We start from the raw sequence: 25,180 nt of genomic DNA, 5'->3' as shown, positions 1-25,180 counted from the left end.
GCACGCGGAGCTCTGCCTCTCGTCGGCACTTTGAGCGTTGGTTCTCAGCTACTTCGTGGTCACCTCGAGGAGGGGAAAGAGTGCGAGGGCAGAAGCGGCTCTAACTCACTGCCGTGGTTTTCCGTATCTTGAAGCTGCACGGGGCCCAGCCTGTCTCTGCGGACCTGGGGGACGTCCCCGGTGCTCGAGTAGCCCAGGCATCGCTCGGAGCCCGCCGCAGCGGTGTGCCGGGAGTGGGAAAGGGGTTTAGCCACGAAGAGCCGGGTGTAGCGCTGGGCTGCTGTGTCCAACTTTGACACCGAGTTGCTCACAAGTCGTTTGAAACCTGTGTCTCAGTTTGCCTTCCCTTGTGTTAATGAGATGCCTCACGAGGGAGCTGCGAGATTTAATTAATTCTTGTTTGCAAAGTGCTTTGCGATCCTCTTGTGAAAGGGGCCGTCTGTGCACGGCAGCTATTTTTAGTGGCGTAGGGAGTGGGCAGAGAGGCCGTGCCGTTTGGTGTGCAGCCTGCTTTTAAATGTCCAGGGAGTAGGAATGGCTATACGCAGGATTTTAGCTTATTCCACGGAAAAGCACTCCTATAAAACTTGGATAGAAAGGCAGGAAAGATGGGGGTTTTAAGGATCCTCAGATTTGGGATATATAGAGAAAGGCTTTTTTTTCTTGGCCTCTTTTTTGGACTTTCTCTGTCCATGAGCATCCTATGATTACCACGTTGGACCTCTAGCTCTTCATTAGGCAATGGGAGTTCACACCTCCAGGCAGTGCTGCATAACAGGCAGCTCTGGTGGGTTGAAAAAGGTGTCCACTTTGGAAGAACTTAATCCAGTTTAGCAATGTTACTACTGCATCATATCAAAATTCAGGCTTTGGAGTACTGGGCATGTTTCCTCTCAGAAGGGCTTTTGTGGAGGAGAATAGGAAGTTTCCATAAGCTGCACAGGTTAAGATTTGTGCTGTGTCTTTGCACCACAGGATATGGGTGATACAACACCACTTTCACGCATGTCCTTCTGCTGCCAGTGGCAGTAGGAATGCCATCATATTCGATGGTAGTTCAGCAGCTGGAGCTCAAATCCAAAGAGGAGGGCTATAGGATAAGTGGAGCTGAAGGCACTGGTGGGATAGATGGGTCAGAGGAAGAGATGGTCCTTCAAAGGTTGTGGTCGAGGGGATATCTCGTGCATGGAGAAAGGAGACTCCCTTTCTCTGATGACCCCAATGTGCCCTGTTCTTGCAGACATCATGGTGCTGATTGCTTCCATCGCCGTGCTGGCGGCCGGGTCCCAAGGGAACGTCTTTGCCACCTCGGCGCTCAGGAGCTTGCGGTTCCTGCAGATCCTGCGCATGATACGGATGGACCGGAGGGGAGGCACCTGGAAGCTCCTGGGCTCGGTGGTCTACGCACACAGTAAGGTGAGCAAGTCCTGAGCAAAGAAACGGAGTCACTCTTCACATCTCCCCCCATCAGAAACACTGCTTCGGTTCCCCCTTCTTTCCCCCAAACATTTCCCGGGCGGGGAAGGGTGCAAAGACATGGTACGCTCAATGTGGAGTTAGAGAGACAACGTCCAATGGGCTTCTCCGACCATCAGAGAGAAGGGAAGGATGTTTCGATGCACATTGGGTCTCTGTTTGCAGGAAATAACTTTAATATAGTGACTATCTGCACACTGATGCAGCTTATTGCAAGGGGTTAGAAACTAGCCAGCAACTTCGTTAAGTGGAGGTGTTGTCCAGGATGTGCACGTCCAAGAGGATGCGTTTCTGTAAACGTGCCCCCCAGCACCAGCTGTTAGTGGACGTTACTCCTCTGCCAGTTTCCTCGTCCAAACATGAGATCACGTACCAGTGGCAGAACTGATCCCTAGTGTAAGTCGGTTGGGCCTTCCTCCAGTTTTTGTTGATCACTTTCCTGTTTCCTGCTGTTGAATTTATGACAACATTTCTCCTGATTCCTGTACTTCTCCCCATGAAAACTTTAACTTGTCCAAAGTCCTATAAAAATCTCAGAAAAACTGTGGGTCTCTTGCACCCGCCCTTGTATGAATTTGATCTAAAACTAAGACCTCCTGTGAACTGCAAGTTAAAACTTTCCTGAAATTGGGAAATACAAGATTCGGATTGCAACTTTGTAGCTCCTCCCTATTTGGTAGGAGGGACCAGTTCTAAGCAAGATTCTGAGCATCCTGAGTTCACATTTCGGTTTCAGCCCCAGGTCCTGGTGTGATCTGGGGAAACCACTCGCCTGACAGTTCTGTATCTTTAAAAAATGGAGCCAATAATACTTCCTTTCCTTCTCCATTTAATGTGTCTGCGTACATAATTGGCTCTTCAGAACAGGGTTGCCTTACGTGCTTTGTAGGAGCACCACCGAGACGTGGTCCCACCTCAGAGGGCTCCTTTCTGCTTCAGGTTCAAAGTAACACTGCTAATCTCAAAACCAGACCCCGAAGCTAAATGTGTACAAAACGCTGGGAAAACTCAGATCTGAGGCCGACCGCAAGCAAGCAACTCTGTGCTTTCGGAGATGCACAACAGGATTGCAATTATTCTCTTCTGTCCTTTAATGATCTTGCAGGAGCTGATTACTGCCTGGTATATTGGCTTCCTGTGCCTCATTCTGGCCTCTTTCCTGGTATACTTGGCCGAGAAAGGAGAAAATGAGCACTTTGATACGTACGCAGATGCACTCTGGTGGGGTCTGGTAAGTAGTTTTCATAGAACAGCTGCTGGTTATTAATATAAAATGTCCATTAACCCTCCATCTTCTATCACTTAGGTGAGGAATTGACTTACGGAGTGCTTAGTTAACATTGTTGTTCAGTGGTTTCGGGCTACTCTACCTAGCTGTTTTTTTCTTAAATAATCCTTGTAGAAAATTTTATAGAATTGCATTTTTTGAATTAACCAGAGTTGCAAGGCAACCACGAACTTTCACGCTTTTAATCATAGTATTTAGCTCCATCGCAACAATTGAGCTAGATCTAATAAAGACCCCACACTGCTGCGTGCTTTGATCATCATTTTGACAAGTATTGCTGGCTTTAAATTATTTATAATCATGCTTGGATAGTGTGCTTTTAGACACACTGGAATATATTTTATAAAATTAATGCGGTCTAAGTAGCCAAAAGACTTTGCTGCTGAAAGCACTCCTCTTTTAAATCTTTGCTGACAAAGAAAGAAAGGGCAATACTTGTAGTTTGCTCTGCCTGTGCGCGCGCATGTGAATTATTGGATTACCAGATTAACAAAGGGAGAATTAATGACGTTCTAATCTTCTTGGGTTATTGTTCCTCTGCTCCGACGCTGCGCAAGCTAGTTTGGCCTTGATTACAAAGCATGTAATGAAAATCCCCGATCTGATCAAATCCCAGTAACAGGCTTGGGGAGGAATCGGCCGATCAAGCAGCTCCTCCGTTCCGACAAAAGCGCGGAAACAATGTGAAGGCAGTAAATTGCTTTTCAAGCCCCTTGGTTATGACAGAGAATAAAAACAAAGCGCAATTTGACATAACTAGAAAATAAACAATGAGGTAGAATTGACAGCCAAGATCAGAGCTCTGGCTTGAGAAAGCCGTGCTCAGGTTTATCCTCCCTGCTTCGCCGCCCCGGGAAGCCCTGGGTGGGGAGTTACCTGCCCCGTCGCGGGAAGTGGAGGTGCACCGCACTGATCTGCTGCTCTCAGCAAAGTTTCAGCTTTGTTCAAATCAACAGGTTTTGTCACTACCCAGCTCTTGGGGCTGGTGCAAGCCGATGCTAAGAGATGGGCAAGAGAAATCAAATTCCATGTTCAGAAACTCCTCCTGGATCTGAGCTTGGTGACTCCAATCCTTGTAATGAGCAATAGAAATCATAAAAAGTTATAAATCAACTTTGCAGCGGTTATGGGGAGATTATTGTTTCAGGTTTGTGTTTCAGTAAGGAATAGCCGTTTAGATGCCTTTTGCTAAATGCATTGCGAAAGTGGCATCTAATTGATAGTGCTTTTAGTGCGTCCAATTAAACAGCGCTTTGGGATCGAATGTCCATTTGTTTAAAGATGATTTTGCTCGATGCCGAGCGTGCAATGTTTCCAAAGCCGCAGCAGGGCGGCGGCGGGGAGGCACTGCCCTCCCTTGGAGGCCGCAGAGGCTACGGCGGGGGGGGACAACCCCCTATTTTTTAGGGGATCATAGGGATCCTTTGGGCAGACATCTCAAAAAAAGGCATTCTTAATTGGACCGTATGAAGCAGCCGTAATTCATACTGTCAGGCTAATGCGCTGGTTTTAAATAGGAAGGGAAAACAGTTAACAGGCACTGCTGGGAAGACTAGGAATATCCAGCACCAGATCTTTATGCACGCAAATAACCCTGCCTTCTTTGAAGAAGCGCCGAAAGTGAATTTCGGGGAACTCTGCCCGAGCGTTCCCCATGCCGAAGGAGCAAGGCCATCTCCCGCGGGGAGCACGGAGCTGACGCAGGCGCCTGTACCAGATGGCAGCTCTGGCTGCGTCAGCCCGTTGGCACGAAGACCCTCCTTCTGCCTGGGGAATGTCAAGACTCCCAGCGCCGAGCGGGAGGCTGGAAAGGGCATCGGCCCCGGGAAAACGGAGGCTCCCGGCACGTCCGTCCCTAGCAGCCTGGCGTGCTGATGTGGTGGCCAAATCGTGCGTTGGAGTACGTCACCTCGGGCGCCAAGCCGCGGCCACCCAGCTGCAGCGTCGCGGGAGTTTCGGTTGCGTTATCCGAGTTTTGGGGACAGGGCTGAGCGAAGGGCGAGCGACTGAGGGGCTCGCGGTGCTCCTCTCCCTGCAGATCACTCTCACCACCATCGGCTACGGCGACAAGTACCCGCAGACCTGGAACGGGCGGCTCCTCGCGGCTACGTTCACGCTCATCGGGGTCTCCTTCTTTGCCCTTCCTGCCGTAAGTAAAGGCCGCAACACGTCGCTGAGAGTCGGGCTTGGGTTTGCCGATGGCAAGGCGACAGCTACGTCCACGGCTTAACGCACCCAAAGGCTCCCCGAGTCAACAGGAGGGAGATGAGGGAAATCCCTGTTGCACGTCCGCAGCTCGGGCACTATGAGTGTGGGAGATCAGGGGCACGGTGGGAACAGAAAACTCAATTTAGCTTGACATAAATGCAGGGTAAATAGTTACTGAAGTGAAACTGTATTTTTCCGCAAAGTGCTGATTCTCTGTTCTTGGGGTGAATAAGCCATTTAGCCACTGTCCCTTTTGCAATGTGTTTCGGTGCATTGCATCAATCTGTTTTTTTGGTTTTTTTGTTTTTTTTTTTTAAGGGAAAATCTTGAACACCAGCACAGCGTGACTCTTTTGTGTTTTATCACCCAACTGGTTTGGGAAAACCAGCCATTCCAGTGACTTCCAGCAAAGTCCTCCCACCAGTGCTGCCCCTTCCCTGGGAATTTGCCCTCCGGGGCTGCCTCGGACGGAGGTTCCTCCTTCCTTCCCCACTTACCTTTGAAGCCAGAAGTGGGGCAGAAACTGAGGAGGGAACAAACCATTGGAGGCAAAGCTGGCTCCAACTTTTTAGTGGAAGCTTAGCCTAACACCCTGCTAACTGCAAATATCCCGTTCTTCCTCCCAGGGCATCTTGGGTTCAGGGTTTGCTCTGAAGGTTCAAGAGCAGCATCGGCAGAAACACTTTGAGAAGAGGCGAAACCCGGCAGCGGGCCTGATTCAGGTTAGCAAGCTAGCCCTGGGGCCTGGTAGCGACGGGAGCGGTGGGCTGGAGGTCCTCCTGGGCCTGGAGGTCCTCCCCGGGCTCCGGGGAATCTCAGAGATGGGAGATCCTTGCTCGGGACCACGAGAGGGTGTTTTTTAGACTATATACGGAGATACTCCAGTTCTGGTTCCCACTTTTGCTATGGGTTTGATTCAGCTGCCTTCAAAGCCTAAGGGAGCCTTTCCCCTGGCTTAATTGGATGTAATTAGCTTGGGCCATAAGGGCCCCATGATGAGCCTCACGATTTACAGAGTCTTCTGGTTCTCACAGTGAAGAAATCCCACGGAGGGATCAGAGTGCAAAATGGATGGAAATGATTTTGACTGAGTTTTACAGACATTGCAGAAGACCGGCTTCACAACCAAGGAGGCTCGGTGTTATATCTTTCCCTTTTGGGGGGTCTTAGACTTTGAGAAACCGAGGAGGAGAAGGGAAGGTGAAAAATGTGGCAGTGTGTGGAAGGTGTGAGACAGCAGCTGGTAACTGGTCTTGTCTGGAAATAAATGCCAGGAAATCAGCCATGGGAAAATAGCATATGTGGTAGGCAGTCTGGGGGAGAAAAGGAACAAAATGCAGCCCGACTCAGTAAGACAAATACATTAGGACAGTTTGTTTTCACCATTTTTTCTTTCTTTTTTTTCTTTTTTTTTCCCAAAGGGAATATTTATACTGATATAATGTTACAGTTGGGAGCATTTTCTTAAAGATAGCAGATGTCAGCACAGAAGGCTGGCCTTAGCGTGTGTCTTAAAGATTTGAAGGATCAGAGGCGTTTAGCATTCCCCAGATCCTCTCCCTCCAAATTTTTTCGCTCCCGAACACACGTTCGCCGCGTGCCGCCCTCCTGGCAGCGAGGGGCCGGTCCCCGGCGCGGTCTTCGCTGGTGCACGCGGCCAGGCTGCGGGAGGGTCGTGTCACCATCGCCACTTTGTCACGTATTAAATCAAGCGAAGGCAGAGCAGACGGAGGCCTCTGCGTGGGCTGCGGATTACAAAACCGTGCTCAGCCCAGGGAGGAAGGGGGAGACCCTGTATTTGCAGAGCGATAGCTTAAGCACGGGACTGCGGCTTCAGGGGAATAAAAGACCTTTATCTGTAAATAGGCAATACCTTTTGTGATCGGGTTAAAAAGGCACAGGGTAAAGAGAGCCTAGGACTTCTTTGTGTGAGGTGGTTTCGCTCGCTTGGGAACACAACCTTGGCCGAAGTAGACGTGCATCAGCATATTAATTGCATTTTACAAAACTCGGAGCAGATCGGCTGTAGAAATCCTTCCTGTGTATTTTTGAGGCTTGTTGCCGGGAGTAAATCCCACATCACCTTTTATTAAGCATGTTTGTGGCAGCCTTCAAGGAGCTCAGCCTTTTCCAGGCCGGGCAGCACGTGCTCCCCGTTGGAGACGGCCGGTGCCGGCGTCCGCCCAGCCCGCTCCCGTCTCCTCCGCAGGCGGCCTGGAGGTTTTACGCCACCAACCTCTCCCGCACGGACCTGCACTCCACCTGGCAGTACTACGAGCGCACGGTCACCGTCCCCATGTACAGGTACCTCCGCCTCCAGCGCCGTCTGCCACTGCCTGCTCCGTGGTGCTGCTGTTTCCATATTTATTTTCGTTACCTGGATACCTAGTTTGGTTTAGTTGCTTTTTTTTTTTCTTTTTATTTTAGCTTAAAAACATTGATTTCAAGAGCTCTTAAGGGCTGGTGTATGCTTTTTATTTTGAAGCTTTTTGGTTTTTTCCTGTGTGTTTCTTTTTGACTCGATTTTAATTTCCTCATTATGTTTTCTTTCCGTGTCCATGTGTGTACGTGTTCTTGTTTTCACCTTGATTTCTCCACGTCCGTTGGTAGTTGCGTTGTGTTGTGACAGTGGCCGGGCCAAAGCGTGAAGACCTCCCTCCCGAGCTGCCCCGGATCGTAGGTAAATGCCTCCCTCGCCCGGCGTGCAGGGCCTCGCTCCAGCTCGTGCTGTCTTTGCTGGTGTAACTGGTTTCTAATGGTTCTTCTGCCTTTCAGCAAAGTGCTGTCCCTTCCTTAGCTGGCCCGACGCTCACCCCAAATGCAGCATTTAGTCCTCAGACAGCTGCCGGCACGTGGCCCGGGGCCCCCTTTCCCAATCTTGGCATCGCCTTTGTTTTCTCCTAAAGGAGAAAAGTCAAACCAGGATTCAGCGAGGATTTTCCTCGCTCTCTTGCATTTCATTTATCCATCACAAACTGTTAATGCAAGTAGGGAAGGGTGGATTTCTCAGCCTCGGTCCAGCTCTGCTGAAGCTGAGGTGACTTGTTGTTGTGCCCGGGTTGTCCCCCTGGGCGGGAGCGATGCCGGTCAGAGCAGGGATGCAGGAATTCCCTGCCCTCCGGCGTGGGGAAGCCCCACTGCCGCTGTCCCCGGGGCTGGCAGCATCGCGGAGGGACTTCCCGGGATGCTGAAGTGCACAGCGTTCCCGTCCATCCTCCGCTCTAGGGCTCAGGCCGCGCGGTGCATCCCTGCGCGGGGTCGTGCATCCCTGGCCTTCCCGGGGGCTACCGGGGCGCGCTGGCTCGGCGCCCGACTCGGCCGTGGTGGCTTCGCAGGGTTTTGCTGTGTGCGGTGGGGTTCCCCGCGGCCCCGGCTCCCGAACGGGCAGAGCTGCTGTCCCGTGCCGCGTTGGGATGCTGCAGGGGTGTTACCTGGCAGCAGGCGCGATCCGTGCTGGGAATCCAAATCCCACTGTTTTTTTCCTCATTATTGGTGCGTTTTAGACCTCTGGAAGTTGAGCTGAATGTATTTCCTAGGGTAAGCGTCAGATCGTGTTCAAAATCCAGCAGCCAGTCTCGTAATCCATCCTAAAAGCCCCTGGAAGTCCCGTTGCCCTGGTCAGTAGGTTTTCATTGGATTCATCCCCAGTGTGTGTCTGATTGGTTGCTCTTTCCCCCAGAGATAAACCGGCTTCAAGGTTTTGTTTAAAAAACAAAAAAAACAGAACAAAACTGTTTCCCAATAGCATCAAACCCACTCATCGAAGCTCTGCCTCAGCATTTGACCTTGCTGCTTGCACTCACTGCGGATACGTGATGCTGGCTGAGATCAACTGCTGCAGAGGACGAGGAGCGGCGCCTGACCGAAAGCCCGCTGCAAAACCCAGCAAGGCAGATGCTGGTTTCAGCGGGCTTTGTCAGGTCTCACCGCTGTTTGAAAGATTAAACGTGCCACACAGCCAGACATGCAGTGACACCCTTTTACGCGAGGACCTTCCAGGGTAACGTCTTGCTAGAGGAGTTGACTTGTGAGAACCTGGGTTCACAGGGAGCTGATGTGCAGGAAGAAAACTCGGCTAAAGAGCTCCAGAGGGAGCTGGATAGAGATTTTGGGGAAGGCAAAGAGCAAAATACCTAGCTCATATAGAGCTGAGCTACTCTGAATAAAAAGGCAGGACAAGGCGCGTGGTTTGGCTGGCTGATGCTGGTCCCAAGCAGCAGCGTCGCCTCTGACCTTCCCCTGGGCCGGAGGTGCCGCAAAGTTTCTCTCTTTCCTCTTAAATCCCGACTTCTCTCTGTGCGTGGGGAAAGGGGACGTCACCCGGGAGAGTGAGTCCTACCGAAAGAAATCCACGGCACACCAATAGGTTAAGCCATTGGTCAAAAAGGAAAGTTTTTATTGAGAAAGCAGTGAACCCTTTTTGTGTATATATTGGATTTGCTCAGCTAAATTAATTGTAACTGAGATGTTTTCCTCTCGGAAAAAGAAAAAAAAATAAAAAAGAAGGGGGTAACTCTATGTTCTGGCTGTAGCTTCCATCTCCCACACCGCCCATCTCTCCGTTTCTACCCACTTCGCTAAGCCAGCTGGCCGGGCTCTCGCCACGCGTGCTGCTGCCGTGAGCCACGTTCGCGTCGCAAGAGCCAAAACCCATCAGGTGACGGCTTGCTTAGGAGGCGGGCAGGAGGAAGACGGTGTTTCCGTCTGCCTCGCCGGTGCCCAGGTGATCTGCAGCCCCGGCACCGCTCGGCTTCGGACTGCTTGTTCCCCCGAGCTGGCCATCAGCAGGAGCCCTGTGACGTGAGCTTACGTGTCTTCCCAAGGCATTTCCCACGGGACCGGCTGGTCACGCATGCCTTGGAGAAGCTCCTGTTTCTCCAGAGCATCACTCGGATCGCTGCAGTAGAGCTGGTCTCACTCTGTTGGGGAAAATGTGTTGGCCTCTCAGAGAATCCAGTGTTTCATGTTTAAATTGAAATCATGGTGGAACCGAATCTGAAATGCGCAGGAGAGTCCTGTGTGCACAGGTGCGTTTGGGCTCGCGCTGGCAGCTCGTGGCCGTTCGCGCTGGAGCGGCCACCCGAGGCCAGGAGCCGTCTCCGGCTGACGGAGCCGAGGGCCGGGGGTGCCTCACCAAAGGCTGCCTGGCGGCCCCCACGCTTTCCCCGCGCAGTGATGCCCATCTGCTTTTGGAGCAAGGTGCCAGTGGTCTGTCACCGAAGGCGGCAGAGGCACGCGGTGATTCCTAAGCCTACTGCAGCGGAGAAAAGCTGAGCCAGCGGTCCGGTGCCGGTGGTCCGTAAGCCTGGGTCACAGCGCGTCTGCGAACTGGAGTACACGTAGTTCATGTGCTAATTTTCTTTACTCTGTTTCTTTTCTCCTTTCCTTCCCCCCCCCCCCATTTTTCTTTCTTTTATCCGTTTGGTTTTCTTTGGTGAAAACACTTGAAAAGCACGCAAACGCAAACGTACGGTGCCTCCAGGTATGAAGTGCATGTGACTCTGAAAGTGTGTGTCATGTCACTCCTTGTGCTTCATTTGGGACTGTAACATGCAAAGCCTCTAATTAAAAAAGAAAAAAAGGAACCTCTGAAGATCGGTTTTTTCAAAGGAATGAACGAAAGCCCAAACCAGGTTCCCCATCCTGCTGCCTGCAGACTAACTCCATGCACCCTCATTAACAGTTTAGCTATTGGTACACACAAGTTTTGGGAAACTGTCTGCCAAAAATGACAATTTAAGGAAAGAGAACGGGAGAGTGCTTAATAAGCTTGCTTTCTTAAGGATGATTTCTTGATGGTCTAACAAACCTGCACCAAGTCATGCACCACTTAACAAGAAAATTTCCCCTTTCCTACTTCCATTTTCCCATTCCTGTCCCTCATCCGTGCTCCTCTTCCTCCAGTCCCCTTTCTCATCCATCAGTTCATCATTTATCTCATTTCACTCCATGCTGTAGGAACTGTGCCCACCAGCAAACACTAAATATGCTGGATTTGCTGGTGTAAGAGGCAGCGTAGTGTGGTGGCACCTTGGGAAACACATCAGCGGTAGTGTGGAGTAAAATCACAAGAGCAGCCAGGCCTGCTTGGGAAGAGAGATCTGAAGGAGGGAGAGATCAAATGCAAATCTGGTATGCAAAACTGAAATAATCGGTGAGGATTTCACCTAGTAATCCAGTCTGATTTTTGGAAGAGAGGAGTCCCATCTCAGCATCATTTTAACATTTCAGCTTTTCCTTCAAAGACTGATCCAGAGCTAAGCAAGAAGTTATTAACACCAGTTATTCACTCTGTGACTTAACCTTTTGGGATAGTTCGAATTGAAAAGTCCTATATACGGTCAGGTAAGACTTACTATAAATAATATTACCCCAGGTTCTACAGAATAGAATAGACTTTCAAATCTCAGGCATATTTTATGAGGTGGGTACCTCAAGCTGTAATGAAGTCAATATTTTAAGAAGGGGAATGGCCTTGAATTTCAAGACTGTGGGCCAAGCTCTGCCCTTAGTTACAGCCGTTTAAATCCTCGCTAGAGGCATTAATACCATTAGAGCAGACCTGATTTAGTGCCTGATTTCCAAACCTGCTTCCAGTTTTCACAGCTGCAAGTTTTACAGCCTCAGTAAATCACATTCACAACTTTGTCCTTGTGGTTAATTTACAGCAAATACCAACAAAGAATTGCAAGAATAAGATATGAATACATTTTGCTGTTGTGCAGAACAACAGCCTGGTTTGACAATCAGGCATTTTTGTACTGCTGAAAGTAAAATAAGAACGTGACACTTCCATACCAGCTACTAAAATAAAGTATTTTACAAGTTTCATAAGAATAACTTAGGCTGGAGATGCAAAGTCCCAGGTAGGATAATTATTGTTTTTACAGAAAAAAAATCCCCTGAATTCTTAGATTTAAGCCTTTTGTGTACAGGGTTTTTATACAGTGATGAAGAACCTGAGTTACGATTTCTCTTCTGAAATAACAGCCTTTCCGCCGTGTGCACCAGGGGCTGGTTCTCTCCTCAGGTACATGAATGCCAAGGATGTGTAATTAGGAAGGGCCGGCCACTGCTCCCATTGCAGGCAGTGGGAATTTGGAGCCTGACTCCTCCAGGTTAGGATCAGGCCTCCATAGACTCCTTGAAATCAGATCTGTGTCGCAGCATAGCAATAGATGGAAAAACATGCAGCGACTGGCGCCGGGTCCCTCTGCTCTGAACACCTTCCCAGGCACGTGCAGCTGTGGTCGTGACCGCTGTGCTGTGCTCAAGCCCGTGGGCCTCTGTGCGTGAGCCCGGGCTGCAAGATCAGGCTCATAATGGCTATTTTGTCCTTGCCTTACGCAGACTAGATCATCCTGCCGAAGGGGTGGGAGGGAGCTGGAGGATGGACTCCTTGCAGGAACCTGGCACAGTACGGAGACTTCCCTTGGAGTCCCCATCTCATCCCAGCATCCTTCTCCTTGCCCCCCCTTTCCTATTCACTGCTCCAAAAAATCATCGTGGGCTCTGTGCGCGTGTTGTTCGCGTTACCCGTGTGTGCTCCCACGCACTGTGTTGTGCTGCTGCCCTCCCTCGTGTTGTGGTTTTTCGGTGGTATCCTGGCCGGAGGCATGATGTCACCCTTGTCCCCAAATGCTTGAGCGTGATCTGTGCTAGTCGGAGTAGCAAATTCCCGTTTGCTGGGGGGAGCCGGTGTCTGGAGCGCGCGGGGCGTTCCTCCGTGCCGGTGGGCTGGGGGGACGGGAGGCGGCTGTAGGTCCCCCGGGCCCCCGCAGCAGCCAGCGGCTCGGATGCCTTGCTGCGGTGGGTAGCATGAGCTGTGTGTGTTCCCGTGGCGTGTGGGTTGTCTCTCCCAGCTCCCCTTAACCGAGACGTGCTTCCCTTGCTAACACGCAGCACGCGGACTGGGAGGAGAGAGAGAAAACGTGAAATGCCTCAGTCGGGGGGTCCTTTCTCTGCGTCTCCAGAGGACGCAGTGGCACCTGCTTCAGAGTCCCTGAACACACATCCTCGTGCAGGGTCGTCTTCATCCAGCGTTTTGTAGTAAAATTCAGTTAATCTGCTATGTGGAGCCCTTAGTCAACAAGCCCCGTGTTTCCTCTGAGGTTTTAGTGAATTAAATGCTGCCAGGAATTGCTGCAGGACAGTGGTGCTGGGGCTGTTTCCCAAGCTGACAGGTTAGACTGAGCACAACGTTCAGATTAAAGTTTTGGTCAGGCCTTTGACTGAGCTTATATGCAGTCTCAGTAATGCTCTTGTCAGGAAAACATTCCCCTTTTCACCGCACATGTACGAGGTCCACGACCTTCCTGCAGAAATGGTGAATTTGTGTATTTGCTTGTGCTTCTTCGCCTTTGCATGGAAACACCTGTGGTGACCCAAGAGGTTTCCATTTTCAGCACCATGCAAACCTTGTGTTATGGACTAATGCAAAGGGAGGAGATCTTTCTGGGATCCTGAATCCTCCAGCTTAGTGAGCTGTGAGTTCTTCAGCCCCGTGACTTGCATCGTTGGGAGTCCTGGGTTTGTGATCCCTGCTCTTGTCCTATGTTTTGCCGGGCATGAACCTCCCTGAGAAACTAACTCACCAAAGAAGAGTAGTTGTGTGCCTTTTATTAACTTCTGAGTACATTTTGTGCTTGATTTTTATGCACCACCTTCTCCCATCTTGGCATGAATGTGCACAGCCGTGCAGTGGGTTTGAATGGCAACGATAGCCCAGCGCTCCGTGCGCTGCTCCGCTGCACCGAGATCAGCTTCTTCCTGACGGCTTGAGTGAAGAGGATCATTAATTCATCAGATCAGGATGTGCTCTTCTCTGGGTGGAAGCAAACAGAGCTGGATTGGGGAGCTGAGCCAAAATTTTCAGGCCTATTTTTATTCTTCTCTCCTTGCTTAGGACTGGAAAATTTTCCGACTGCCTCCATTTTGAGAACACCGAACCTGTCCTGTTGAACAGCTGCGTTTTGAGTTTGGTTTTGTGCATACAGAAGAGAGGCTTTTCCAGTTGTGTTCAGTTAGAGGAGATCTCTGAAGTATTGATCATGTAACGGCTGAAAAACCCTGGGCATAATTGTCTGTGCCTTTATTTTACAATAAACAACGGTCCCGTTTTTCACAGCACCTCAGCTGCGACCAGTCTGTCAAGCAAGTGCAAGCGCTTGTAGCCCTTTCCTTCCAGTCCTAAGTTGCCGTCCTAGGACAGTTTGCTGCTTCACCTGAAGATGCCAAGAGTTCCCGTAGGGTCTGGCAGATTTTACAGTGAGCAATTGGCTATTAAAACCATTTATTGAGGTGGGCAAGAATGCACATGTTCAGAGAAATCCTTCCTGAATAGGCTGCTGAGCTCAGAAGCAATGGCCCAACCAAAGGAAAAAGCAGCAGATAGCTGTGCAGTCCCAAGAGAAGAGTGAAGTTCTCTGAACCTCTTTGTCCTCCTCTTCATCCTGGCCGCAGAGACTAAATCAACCTGCTGTTTGTCGCAGGCGTAACCAGAGGGGATGGCTACGCTGGCTTTGCACCCTCTGGGCACAGCGATGGATGTTGCACTTCTACGATTTGACAAGGATGCGCTGGTGGCCCAGAAAGAAACTTGCAGGAAGCCACGGGGATGAGCACTGTCAGCCTTGACCCCGAATACGGAGTCCCAGAGCTCGCTCTTAAGTAGCTGCGTGTAGCTTTCTCTGTCCTTCCCCTGACATCTCCAGTTCACTTCTTGCTCAGTTGAAAACCTGACTGAATATCAGCGTAAAATATTTATGGAGCAAGCCCCAGCCCCTGGGGGTTGAACAGAGGCACGGATGTGGTGTGCTGTAGTGCCCCGTCTGCCCCATGCGCTTTGATGCTTGCTCTTCTAAAAGGAAGAAACCGAAGGTGGATGAGGGAGTTAATTCAGTGGCTCTTACCACAATTCAAGCAAAAAGCAGCTTAGGCAACAGTTTTTTGGATTACCCTTGTCAGGCCTGAGGAGAAAAGGAAACCTGTTGTTTCTCCCTAATCCGCAAGGCAATGGTACATTATTACGCCTCTTTTGGGGGCTGAGCCCCCGAACCCAGCACGGACCACCAGCGATCAGCTGAGCTTGACCCCAGACCACACTGCCATTTTTCCTGGGATGCTCCCGGCCTCTGGATCCCTGTCTCCTCAGCAGTGCAAGCTGCTCCCTCCCACGCGTCCCCCCTTCCCGAGGGCAGCAGCGTTCCTCCCAGCATATGCCGACTTGTTCCCTTCGCGTTCACCAGAGCTTCTCTCCACTAAATACACAGCAGAAACACTGACCTCCAAACACAGCTATCCCAACTGCTAAACTACAGGCGGTGAAACAGCTCTCCTGCCAAAACACTGCCATGGTGCTCGGAAGCCCTGGCAGATGCTTGTCTTCAGGGGGGTTAAAGACGTGGTGATGCAGACAGGTTTCTCTCTTTTTCTTACCATCTCTCTCTCTCTTCCCCCGTAGCTCTACCTTACGGCACTGGTGGAAGTAGCATCCCAACCCCTCTCCATCCTTCCCGGCTGTCTCCCAGTTGCAAATGGTGGCACAAAGCTGGTTCTAGTTGAAAGAATGGGGCAGTGGGCGATGTTTCCAAGACAGGACGCTCTGCTCTCAGCTCTGCCTGAATATTAATTGTCTTTATTCTCTCCCTCTAGACTCATCCCACCTCTGAACCAGCTGGAACTCCTGAGGAACCTGAAGAGCAAATCGGGACTGACTTTCAGGTTAGCAGCAGAGTTAAGAGAGCTCAGAAAGCACCCACTTTGCAACTTTTTTTTTTCCTTTCCCCTTTCTGCCTTTTGCACATGGACAGCCTTGAAGATGTGAGAGGTTTTGGCAGCTGGTTCCCCATGGGTCATTCAGTGATCTCCTCCCCATTCCTCTCCCATGTTGTACATGCATTTCTTCAGCCCTTCCCTAATTTGTCTCTGGGGTAATGTCATAGTGCTTGGCTGAAAACACAGTCGTATTTTCAAAGGGTCTGATTGAGGTAGCATTCCTGATTCTCCTCTGACGTATTTCTGCTTTTCACCACTCTCGGAAGAGACTCCGATCCACGTTGTGTTAATTCATTCCCTATTTCCTCCAGGCCACTTGCCTTCCCTCGGCTTCCCTCAAGGACAGGCAAGGTAGAAGCAGTAAGAAAAAGGAAAGGGACATTCCTGTGGCCACTTGCCCCCAACTCACATGTCACGTCCTGAATTCCCATAGCTTCATCACCAGGTAAAATAATCACAGATCCCCCTGAGCCAGAGTGGGGCTTTGTGAGCACAGCGCGTCTTGGTAGCACCTTGAACGTGTTGCACTGGGCTGCCCAGGCTCAGGGCAGCTGGGAGCTGCCTCCCCTTTGGGAGCTGTGCTGGTTTGAGACCGTGTCTGCGCTGTGAACTGGGCAAAATTATCAGCCCCAGCCCAGATGCACGGCAGCGTGTCCAGACAGCCCCCAGGCTGGGACCGCTGCAGTGCCGTGCCCTGTGCTCTCTGCTGATGCCTCAGCGTCAGTCAGAAGCGTTCATCTCCGTCACTTCTGCTGAATTTTGCAAGATATAGATTATTGCCCCAGAATCCCGCAGCTTAGGCGGGCGCTCGGGAGGGGTCACTGCTTGCTTTTGCCCTCGTGGGCACTGGATAAGTCGAGAGCGTGCTGAGCCCAGGCAGTGCCAGGGGAGAAGCTCACCCCGTGCTGGGCAGCCGGGGCCAGCGCAAGGACAGTGGGGCCGTCTCGGGGCTGTGTCACTGTCCAGGTAGTCGAGATCTGGAGACCAATGGGTCTGCCTTTAGGAGACATCCTTTAAAATGTGAGTATTCAAGCTGGCGGCTGCACCTGGGGTTTCTAGCCCGTCTGAGCAAGGATCAGAGGGTACAAGGACATTTTTTAGCCTCTCCAGGCTGCTACTTTCAGCTGACGGGGAAGAGGGCAGGGGGCTGTGCGGGTCTCAGTGTCTAAATGCTCACTGCCAGGCAGAGGCAGGGTCAGGGCTTGCACCTCACCACAGGCAGAGGGATCAGACTCTGCCCCCATCCAGTCCTTCTCGCCGCGGAGGGATGCTTTGTCCCTTAAATTGGCTGGTGTTTGGGCTAGACAGACTCCTGTTTGCTGAGAAACAAAACCTGCTCCCTCCGGGGCTGCATGGACAAGGCTGGTTGTAGCCCCACATCACACGCGTTTTCCAGGTGTGCAGAAGCAATGGATCAAACTAGTTTAAGGCAGAGCAGGTTTTGCTGATTGCTGGAGGGAAATGCCACCAAACCGCCTGGTCAGTGACGGTGAGATTGCTTTCACTGTGGCCTTAGCTTGCCTTGCAGCGTTGTGCCCACCCTTTTGCAGGTGTTCAGCTAACTGTGTCCTCAACATCAATGATTTTCCAGGGCAATCAAGTGATTTGAGATCTCGGCGGTTTACAGGAAACTGCCTAGAAAAATTGTGGCTCCCTCCTGCCACTCTGTCTCAGCAAAGTAGTTGCCAAAGGCGCTGGAGCCACAGCCAGGGAGTCAGGACACGAGGGCAGAGGTCTGCGTCCCTCCCCAGCCCCAGCACCACTTGTTAGCACAGAGGAGAGAAGGCAGCACCAAATGATCCGACGTCGGCTCGGTGCTGCTGGCCAGAAAGGAAAAGCAGACACGCCAGAGTCATGGGAGCCATTCCCATCCCCTGCTTCGTGCAGGAACACCTCGGGGCAGTGCATTTCCAAAAGACGGGGGCCGTTCGCTGAGCCCACAGAAGTCCTCCTGTGCTCACACAAATCACACGACCGTGAAGTGTCTCAGTCCTGCGTAGGCACAAAGATGGGTTGGGATAACTTCTGCAACCCTGTACGTTGTATGTGTCTTCTCTGAGGTTGTGTGAGTCTCCAACGATCTTCTGTCCGGGCCAGAAACTCCAGGAATAAGGTGCTCCTTGCCCTCTCTTTTGTCCACAACTTCCACTTAGTTGTATTGTTTGGTATTGTCCTCTCGTTATGTTTTAACAGTGAAGCAGCAACATCTTTTGCCACCTGACACCATGCTAATGTACTATTGCTTCTGTTTAAAGGAAAGAGCAGCAGCCCGAACCATCGCCAAGGTCTGTATCACTGCCGACATGCCATTCCCATGCATTCCGTGTAGATTTCTGTGTACGTGTGTGCGTGTGTGTACCGTGTCGTGGCCTTTGAGGGACGCAGCCCAGGTATCACGTGCTTGTTCTGTGCTGTGGCAGTCCAACGTGTCTACGTGTAATGCTGGGCCTTAAATCATGTCTTCCTTCCAACCTGCCTCGAGCTGCCGCTCCGAGGATGAGGAGGTTCTGGGGGTAGAGGGGCGGCGAGGCTGAGGAGGGCAGCACGGGCAGAGCTGGCAGACCCTCACCCGGGGCGACGGCAGGGCGTTGGTTTACGCTGCTTTTTTCTTTTGTTGCTGGAGTCGTAGCTAAAACATACACTGCAGGCTCAGTGAATGCCGACGGATGGTTGATGCTTTGCGTATGTCTCCACCACTCAGTGCCGTGCTGGGCGGAGGTGACGTGGGCCGTCAAAGCTGTCACCACGTCACCGAGTTAGCAAGTCCTCCCGAGCGGCTCCTCGGAGCTCTTGGAGCTGCAGGGCACTTGGCGGTGCAGGCATGGCCCCGCTGCTCAGCTGGGCACAGAGGGGTCCCTGACGTGGCACGACGGTGTGTGGTAGAGACGTCCTCTCCCGATCCCTCTCCCTGTTGCCTCACAACCCCCGGATAAAGCACAGTCGCTGCTTTGTCTTTCTTTCACGCCTCGAGTCCGCGACGCAGGGCGTGCTCAGCCAGGCACGCTCTGAGACGCGGCGAGCGCCTTCCTAGGCCAGCCGTAATCCTGACCTGATGGGGAGTTTATCTATTCAGATGTCCCAGGGAAAGCAATGAGGCTGGTATTTGGGATACGCTTTTCATCCATCTGGACATATTTAATTCTGGGAATTTTTCCTATATTTTCCCAGTTCTTTTAAGAAGTAATTCTGGGATTGGATCTCCATTTTTTCTTGGGAAGCAAGACACAAAACTGATAATCTGTGGAGATCATCTGCTTGGCTTTTTGATCTTCCATCCCATACTACAAAACTTAGCTTACAGCCTAAATATGTTAAACACTGACTATGTTTTGCCATTTGCCAGGTTTTGAAAGTATAACTGAAGGCTGGCATTTCACAGATGTAACTTTCTGCTATGTCTTTTAGCTTATAAGAGGCTAGAAACTGATTTTTTCCTGGTACAAAATCCAACCAAAGATACCTGGGCAGATATGGTGCCAGCTAAAGGGAGGAGATGTTCGACCTCCCTTTTTTCTACTCTTTTTTTTCTGTCTTTCATTTGAGCTTTTCTTTGCAAGCAGAATTTCCATAGCACTCCATCCACTTCCTGCCAAATAAACTTAATCACCAAGATCATGTTTCAACTACCCAGAATTTGGTTTTTTCCTACTTGGGGTCTCAGCCGGTGTAGTGAGAGGGAAGGCAGCCTCCATCCAGCATTACTTAAACAGGGAACATTACGTGGGAAGTGCTGTCCTGGAGCAGACCAGCGTCTTGGCCACATGCCCTTGGACACCTCAAAGGATAAATCCGCATTTCTCAGCGGCATGTGACTGTGTAGTGAGAAGAAATCTCTTTTCAAACCAATCAGCTTCACAGCTGAAGACATCTGAGGACTGATGGTCCCATGTAGGGATGCACCAGCCAGCTCCCCTGCGGTTGCAGGCACTGTCTTTACTTCTGTGCACATTTCCCTTTGAACCTCAGTCCTGTCTTGCAGGGTTTGTTTTCACTAGTTAATACACTAGCTAAAATTTCATATTTCTTCCTATAGGTTGCAGATTCTTCCCTGTTTATTTTCTACATTGTTTTCTTAATCTTATGTCACGAAAAGAAGTAAAAATGCCCTTCCACTGCCCTTTTTCATCATATTTCTTACTACATTCAGCTCCTTGCTCAGGGTCATTTCCAAATACTCTTTTCTTAGTCCTGTAGTGCATCTCCTGCAACGCTAATGGGTTTTGTTGCCCTCTGTCATAAGATGCTAAACCTGAGCCGAGGAGTGCTTACTCTGAGGATCTGCAGCTGGCATGTCTATGGTGTTAGAGGACTTTCCAGATGGTTCAGTACAGCGGCCATAGCACAGTCAAAGCTGTTTCCTTCTGCATCTTGTTGGGGCAGTATCACTTCTACCTTCTCCCACTGCTCTTGTCTGTCTGATCATGCCTCAGACCCCAGGGAGGCATTTCGCTCAGAGGACCCTACCTTTACAGGGTCCCAAATCTGAGATTCCTTGAATAAAAGTTCCTGGATCTTTTGCAGTCACATCCCGACATCTTACCCACTTTGATTTTCGGCAGCCTCGCGATGATACTCAGTGTGTCATCCGGCTGTAGTTTTGATTAGATTTAGACTGTCATAAGATGAGAAAATGCATCCCTTTTGTGGAGCTGTAATTAGCAACCCACTCGATGGTTAATCATCCAGCCAGGGCTTGTCACTAATGACTGTTTCACTAAGGAAACTCCTCAGTGTGAATTAATTCTCATAGCAGACCCCGGCACCGCACTTCTGCTGCTGCAGCTGGTGCAGGATTCAGCACTTTCCATTTCCCTCGGTGTAAGGAAACATATCATCTCTGATCCGGGCATGCGTAACTCTTCCATCTGCTGTAGTTACGTGCAGGGAGTGGCTGATTTCCTATATCCCTCTTTGCATAACTGATACACCGCAGAGTCCTTAGAGCAAGCAGAAAGGGCTCTTCTGCTACGTTACGTCTCAACAGCTGGTTTTAAGTTGAGCAGAGATGCCAGCACGGCTCACGTGAACGTGGGAAGCAAGCTTTGCCTTGCAAGGTCCGAGCACGTCCTGTGCATCCCGTCGACCCCGAGCCCGCAGGGAGCCTCCGAGGCCGCTCCTGCCCCGGGAGCTGCTGCCCAGGGAGGGAGGTGCGATGCAGGGAGGCCTCGCCGTCTCCCGGGCATGGGTGCCCGTCCCAGAGTGAGCACGTTAGCATGCCATAGGCTGGGGTTCATCTGTTTTACTCCGGTGGCTTTTGATTTGGTCTTGGAGATAAATGGGACAGCCTATCTGGGCAATGGGTTATGTCCTTTCTCTCTCATTTCTGTTTTGTTTTCCACTGCAAGCTTGTCTACATCCATCTATGCCCGAGTAGCGTGAAGTCGTGTGCTGATCTGCTCCTGGGAGACATGAGCTCATTCCCCGTGACATGGAGCCCGGGCTGTGATGAGCACAAAAGATGCTGCCCTTCTGCTACCTGCTACGTACCCTCCCCCTTTTTATTTTCTCCCCTTTTTTAAAAACCGCTTACACGGTTCCCTCTGTGGCCGATGGCTTTGGGTGCTGTCTGTGTGTCCACCCCACGATCTGCTTTGGCCAGGAGAAGTGGCCGGCTGCACTTCCCAAGGGCGAGTCGTGCTGCAGAAGTAGTTACCCCCGTTCACGTCTGCGGGACCACACTTGAGCGGGGTCTGACCTTGAGTCCTGCCTGCCTCGTACTGCCAGCCAAGGAAGGCTGCTGGGCGGTGGGGCTTTTCTCACCACTGCCACTGTGGAAAGCTAGCGATTCGGAGTGGTTAATGGGCTTTGCTTACTCGTATGCTAATCAGGCTGAAAATTCACTGTGGCACCTTGTCTCTGTTTATTTTGTCTTCTGATTGTAACACCAAAAGGACAAACATATGGTTAGCCAGGACTATGGAGACTCCTCTGTGAAATGTGCACTCCAGATGTGCTTTAACAAATGGTTTGTTAAACATCTGAAGGCATCTGTGACCAGATTTGGTCCACTGGTACTTTCCAAAACATGATTGGGCAAAAGTGAAAAAAGCGGTGACCCAAATGATCATCGTAATACATTAATATCAGAGAAAAAGAAACAGAAGGATTCCGGGGAACTGGGAAGCTAAAAATCAGATTACTTTGTCCAGCATGAGTTAAGTCTTGTAGGTAACGAGGGGAACCTTTTTAAAGGTTGTCCTCATGTTTGATTTGTCCCTGACCATAGTGAACTCAGCAAAACCTTGGCCATTACCTTGAATGAATGCTGGACTGGGCCAATTTGTAACCTGTATGTGTATCTGTGTGTGTGTGTGTGTTGGTTTTATATACATATGTGTATATGTATATAAAAGTGTATGTATGTGTCTGTCCGAGATACACACTAGATCGATATTTCTGTTCAGGGGTGTGATTCAGGCTTTTGTATGCACTGGAGGATGCCTCTGGTCGACTCAGTGGGCCCCTGGTCACCCAGCGTGGGGGGTCAGAGGTGGGACTCCAACCACTGCTGCCTGTGGAAGCTGATGTCAACCGCAGGAGCCCAATGGGCCACGTTAGCCTGGGTTGGCGTTCGACCTTTCAGCTGATTAAACTGGTATCAGAGACTCATGCTGGGACTGACAGTAATCTGGAAATAATCAGTTGCCTTTAGGGGAGCGGATTATTTGCACAGAAGGGACTGCTTCTTTCTGTAGTGTAGAGACTGCGGAGGAGACTGAGCAGCCGGGTAACCGATGCGTCTCCCCAGGGCTCTGCATGCCGAATACCCCGCTCCCATGCCGTGAAGCTCAGACCCCAGCTCTGGAGCCACCCCGGTAGCCCCGCTGGCCCCGGGGGCTCCCTGGGGACGCGGGGGCTCCTTGCAGGTGCCTTAGGAGTCCTAAGGAAAGAGAGGGTGGTACCAGCCAAACTTGCACGGGATGCTGCGAAGCAGAGCGAATACTTGCAAATTCCCTCCGTGAGCAACTCTGCAGATTGCCAAGTTCAAATTTAAAACCAGACTGGGTTTTTACACCCTTCAGCCTTTTCAGTCTCTCCGTGAGCTCAGCAAGTAACACCCGCTGGTGGCTGTGCGGATCCTTTCCGGGTGGGGTGATGTGGGCCACCTCATTACCATCACGCAGGTAGAGGGCTGCTCCATGGCGTGGAGAACCCTAGTCGCGGTGGCAATCGGCTGGTAGGGGAGTGCCTGAGCAGTGATTCGGGATGGGTTCACGGGAGCCGAGGTGGTGCCTTAACAAAGTCAGTAACTCCCCACAAGTGCTAGCGGCCTGTCTGACAAGCGTTGCGAAAAACAGCCACGTGAACGTCGACGTTCACATTCCTTCCCATAGGGGACTGCACCACACTCCATTTATGTATGTATACGTTTTTTAATGCCAGGCTTAATCTAATGCTATTGCCTGTATGGGAAGTGCAATTTATTCACACATTAACTAGATCTTTTGGTGAGTTTTTTTTCTGAAAAAGGAGAAAAAAGGAAAAAATTAAGATTTTTTTGGATGTTGTTGGAGAAAACAAGTTAAATTTTTGGCTCTCCGTGACTTAGGCCAAAAAAAAAGTTCTTTTTTATCTGTTTAGAGGAAGAAGAGAACACTTTTTATTCCCAACAAAAAAAGAAAATCTTCCTGCAGAACTCAGTCAAGTCAATTGTAGATGAACTGATGCCACCAATTCAATGCAGAATGAGTCATTCTGATAATGGCATTTGATCACAGACAGACTAATTTCAGGAATCCCCATGAACTTTTTTTTTTTTTAATTTAAAGCTCAAATGGAAAAATCCTGTCATGAACCCGGCCCTCAAAACACCTGTCTTTTAAACCTAGAGTCAGTAATCAAGTTTCCTGTTTGGCATTTGCTTCCAGGTCTAATTTTTACTCTCCCCTCATTTCCAGTAAAAGCAAACCGTGCAGAGAGTCACTATGCGGATGCTGCTCAGGAAACTCTAGGTACCACGGGAAATGCGTCGCACGGAACTAATCAAAAGCTGCACGGCTCATTCTCCCTCTACCCTGCTACCACCCGTTCTGATCACTTCTCTGCTTAATAGAGGTACTAGATGAGTAAAAAAAAAAAGAAAGAGCCTCCCCATTGCCTGCACAGAAATTAGAGGCTTCCCTGTCTGCCAATCATGCAGAGCACACGAATCAAAGAGACGAGGATGGGGAATTTGGTCTGGGCTAGCAAGCCAGTGACTGCTCAGCAGTGAAGGAGGCCAGGAACTGGAGTTTCATAAATGATGGAAAATGAGAGAAAAAAAAAAAAGACCCCTTCCTCCCTATCGCTCCATCCCTCCTCAAGGTCCAGGGAACCCTTGCAAATTGAACTGCACTGTGCAGCAATATCAAGTCAGTAGCCTCAGAAATCCCAGCGTCCCACCTCCGCTCGATCACCGTTCCTTTGGCTCTCTGAACACCGGCAAATTGACCTTGCCTGGTTTTGTGGCATTTGGAAGCCATGGCTTGCCTATCTAGCACCTCTACTACGCAGTTAGAGAAGGACTAATCTCAGCCTGTCCCACTAGACATAGGGATACGTGTTCCCCTTAGCGTTGACAGTAGGACTGGGAATGGTTCTGTATCTAGATCCAAGGGGAAACAGAGAGATAGAGCAGAGGGCTTCGTACGTGCAGTCATTACCTTTTTCATCAAGTTGACAATTGCTAGGCAGCTTCAAAGAACACCCAATGTGCGTCCCTTAATGCACCCATCTGATGACCATGATGGTACACAGATATATATATGTGTGTGTATATACATATATATATATAATTTTCCTTACGTATAGATCCATCTATTTTCATGCCTACACTGGAAGAGAGTCTCTTCCCCTGCCCCAGACACTGCTCCTCAGCAGCAAACATGCACTTTCTCAAGTTACTAATGCCCAGAGTTTGCATGCTTTGAATGCTGACAGGTAAACCCCATGAGCCAGCTTCCCCCCGAAGCGAGGGCAGGATGGTAAGCCCAGGAGTGGCAGGGCACTGAGTGATGCAGCATGTTTGTGAAATCGGATTTTTGCATGCTCTTTTTTGGAATCCATTCTAATTCTCAAAATCACCAGTCTGTCTCTGTCAGAAAGCCTATAAACTACAGTTAAAAAGTACATGTATCTATGGTTTTCTCCATTAATTGTTCCAACTTGTATCTTTTGCTTTCCTACTATTTTTTTTCTTGCTGGCTATTTTTACTGTCCGTCAGACTAGAGGTAGGGAGGCACACCTGAGCCTTGCGTGTAGTGTAAGGTCAGAATCAGCCTGGTAAATCCCATCTCTGAATGGGTAACAAAGAGGAAGGGGGCATGATCTAGGTTTCATGATAAGCAGTTTTCCCTCCAGGCAGCTCCTCTGTACCTGGGTAAATAGCCTGAATCTTTGAGTTAGCCTCCTGCTATGTGTTTGATGGTGCTGTGACCTCCCTCGGAGTTTAT

At 50.3% G+C, this 25,180-nt stretch overlaps 1 protein-coding gene across 4 annotated transcripts in view; it reads left to right on the top strand.

The window, feature by feature from the left end:
* Window positions 1-25,180, top strand: part of KCNQ2 (potassium voltage-gated channel subfamily Q member 2) — an 81,042-nt gene that overhangs the window by 29,767 nt on the left and 26,095 nt on the right. For 2 of the 4 annotated variants that reach the window (XM_026092916.2, XM_026092913.2), the window contains exons 4-11: window positions 1,241-1,416; window positions 2,582-2,707; window positions 4,803-4,913; window positions 5,599-5,694; window positions 7,182-7,276; window positions 10,425-10,454; window positions 15,626-15,694; window positions 18,004-18,033. In XM_026092916.2, the coding sequence (XP_025948701.1) occupies window positions 1,241-1,416; window positions 2,582-2,707; window positions 4,803-4,913; window positions 5,599-5,694; window positions 7,182-7,276; window positions 10,425-10,454; window positions 15,626-15,694; window positions 18,004-18,033 (733 nt within the window). The remainder of the gene's footprint in view (window positions 1-1,240; window positions 1,417-2,581; window positions 2,708-4,802; window positions 4,914-5,598; window positions 5,695-7,181; window positions 7,277-10,424; window positions 10,455-15,625; window positions 15,695-18,003; window positions 18,034-25,180) is intronic. The other 2 variants (XM_026092914.2, XM_026092917.2) reach the window with 2 other exon arrangements.

This window comes from Dromaius novaehollandiae, chromosome 16, assembly GCF_036370855.1.
Source record: "Dromaius novaehollandiae isolate bDroNov1 chromosome 16, bDroNov1.hap1, whole genome shotgun sequence".
Taxonomy (NCBI): Eukaryota; Metazoa; Chordata; class Aves; order Casuariiformes; family Dromaiidae; genus Dromaius; species Dromaius novaehollandiae.
This window is presented reverse-complemented; position numbering and strand designations above follow the sequence as displayed.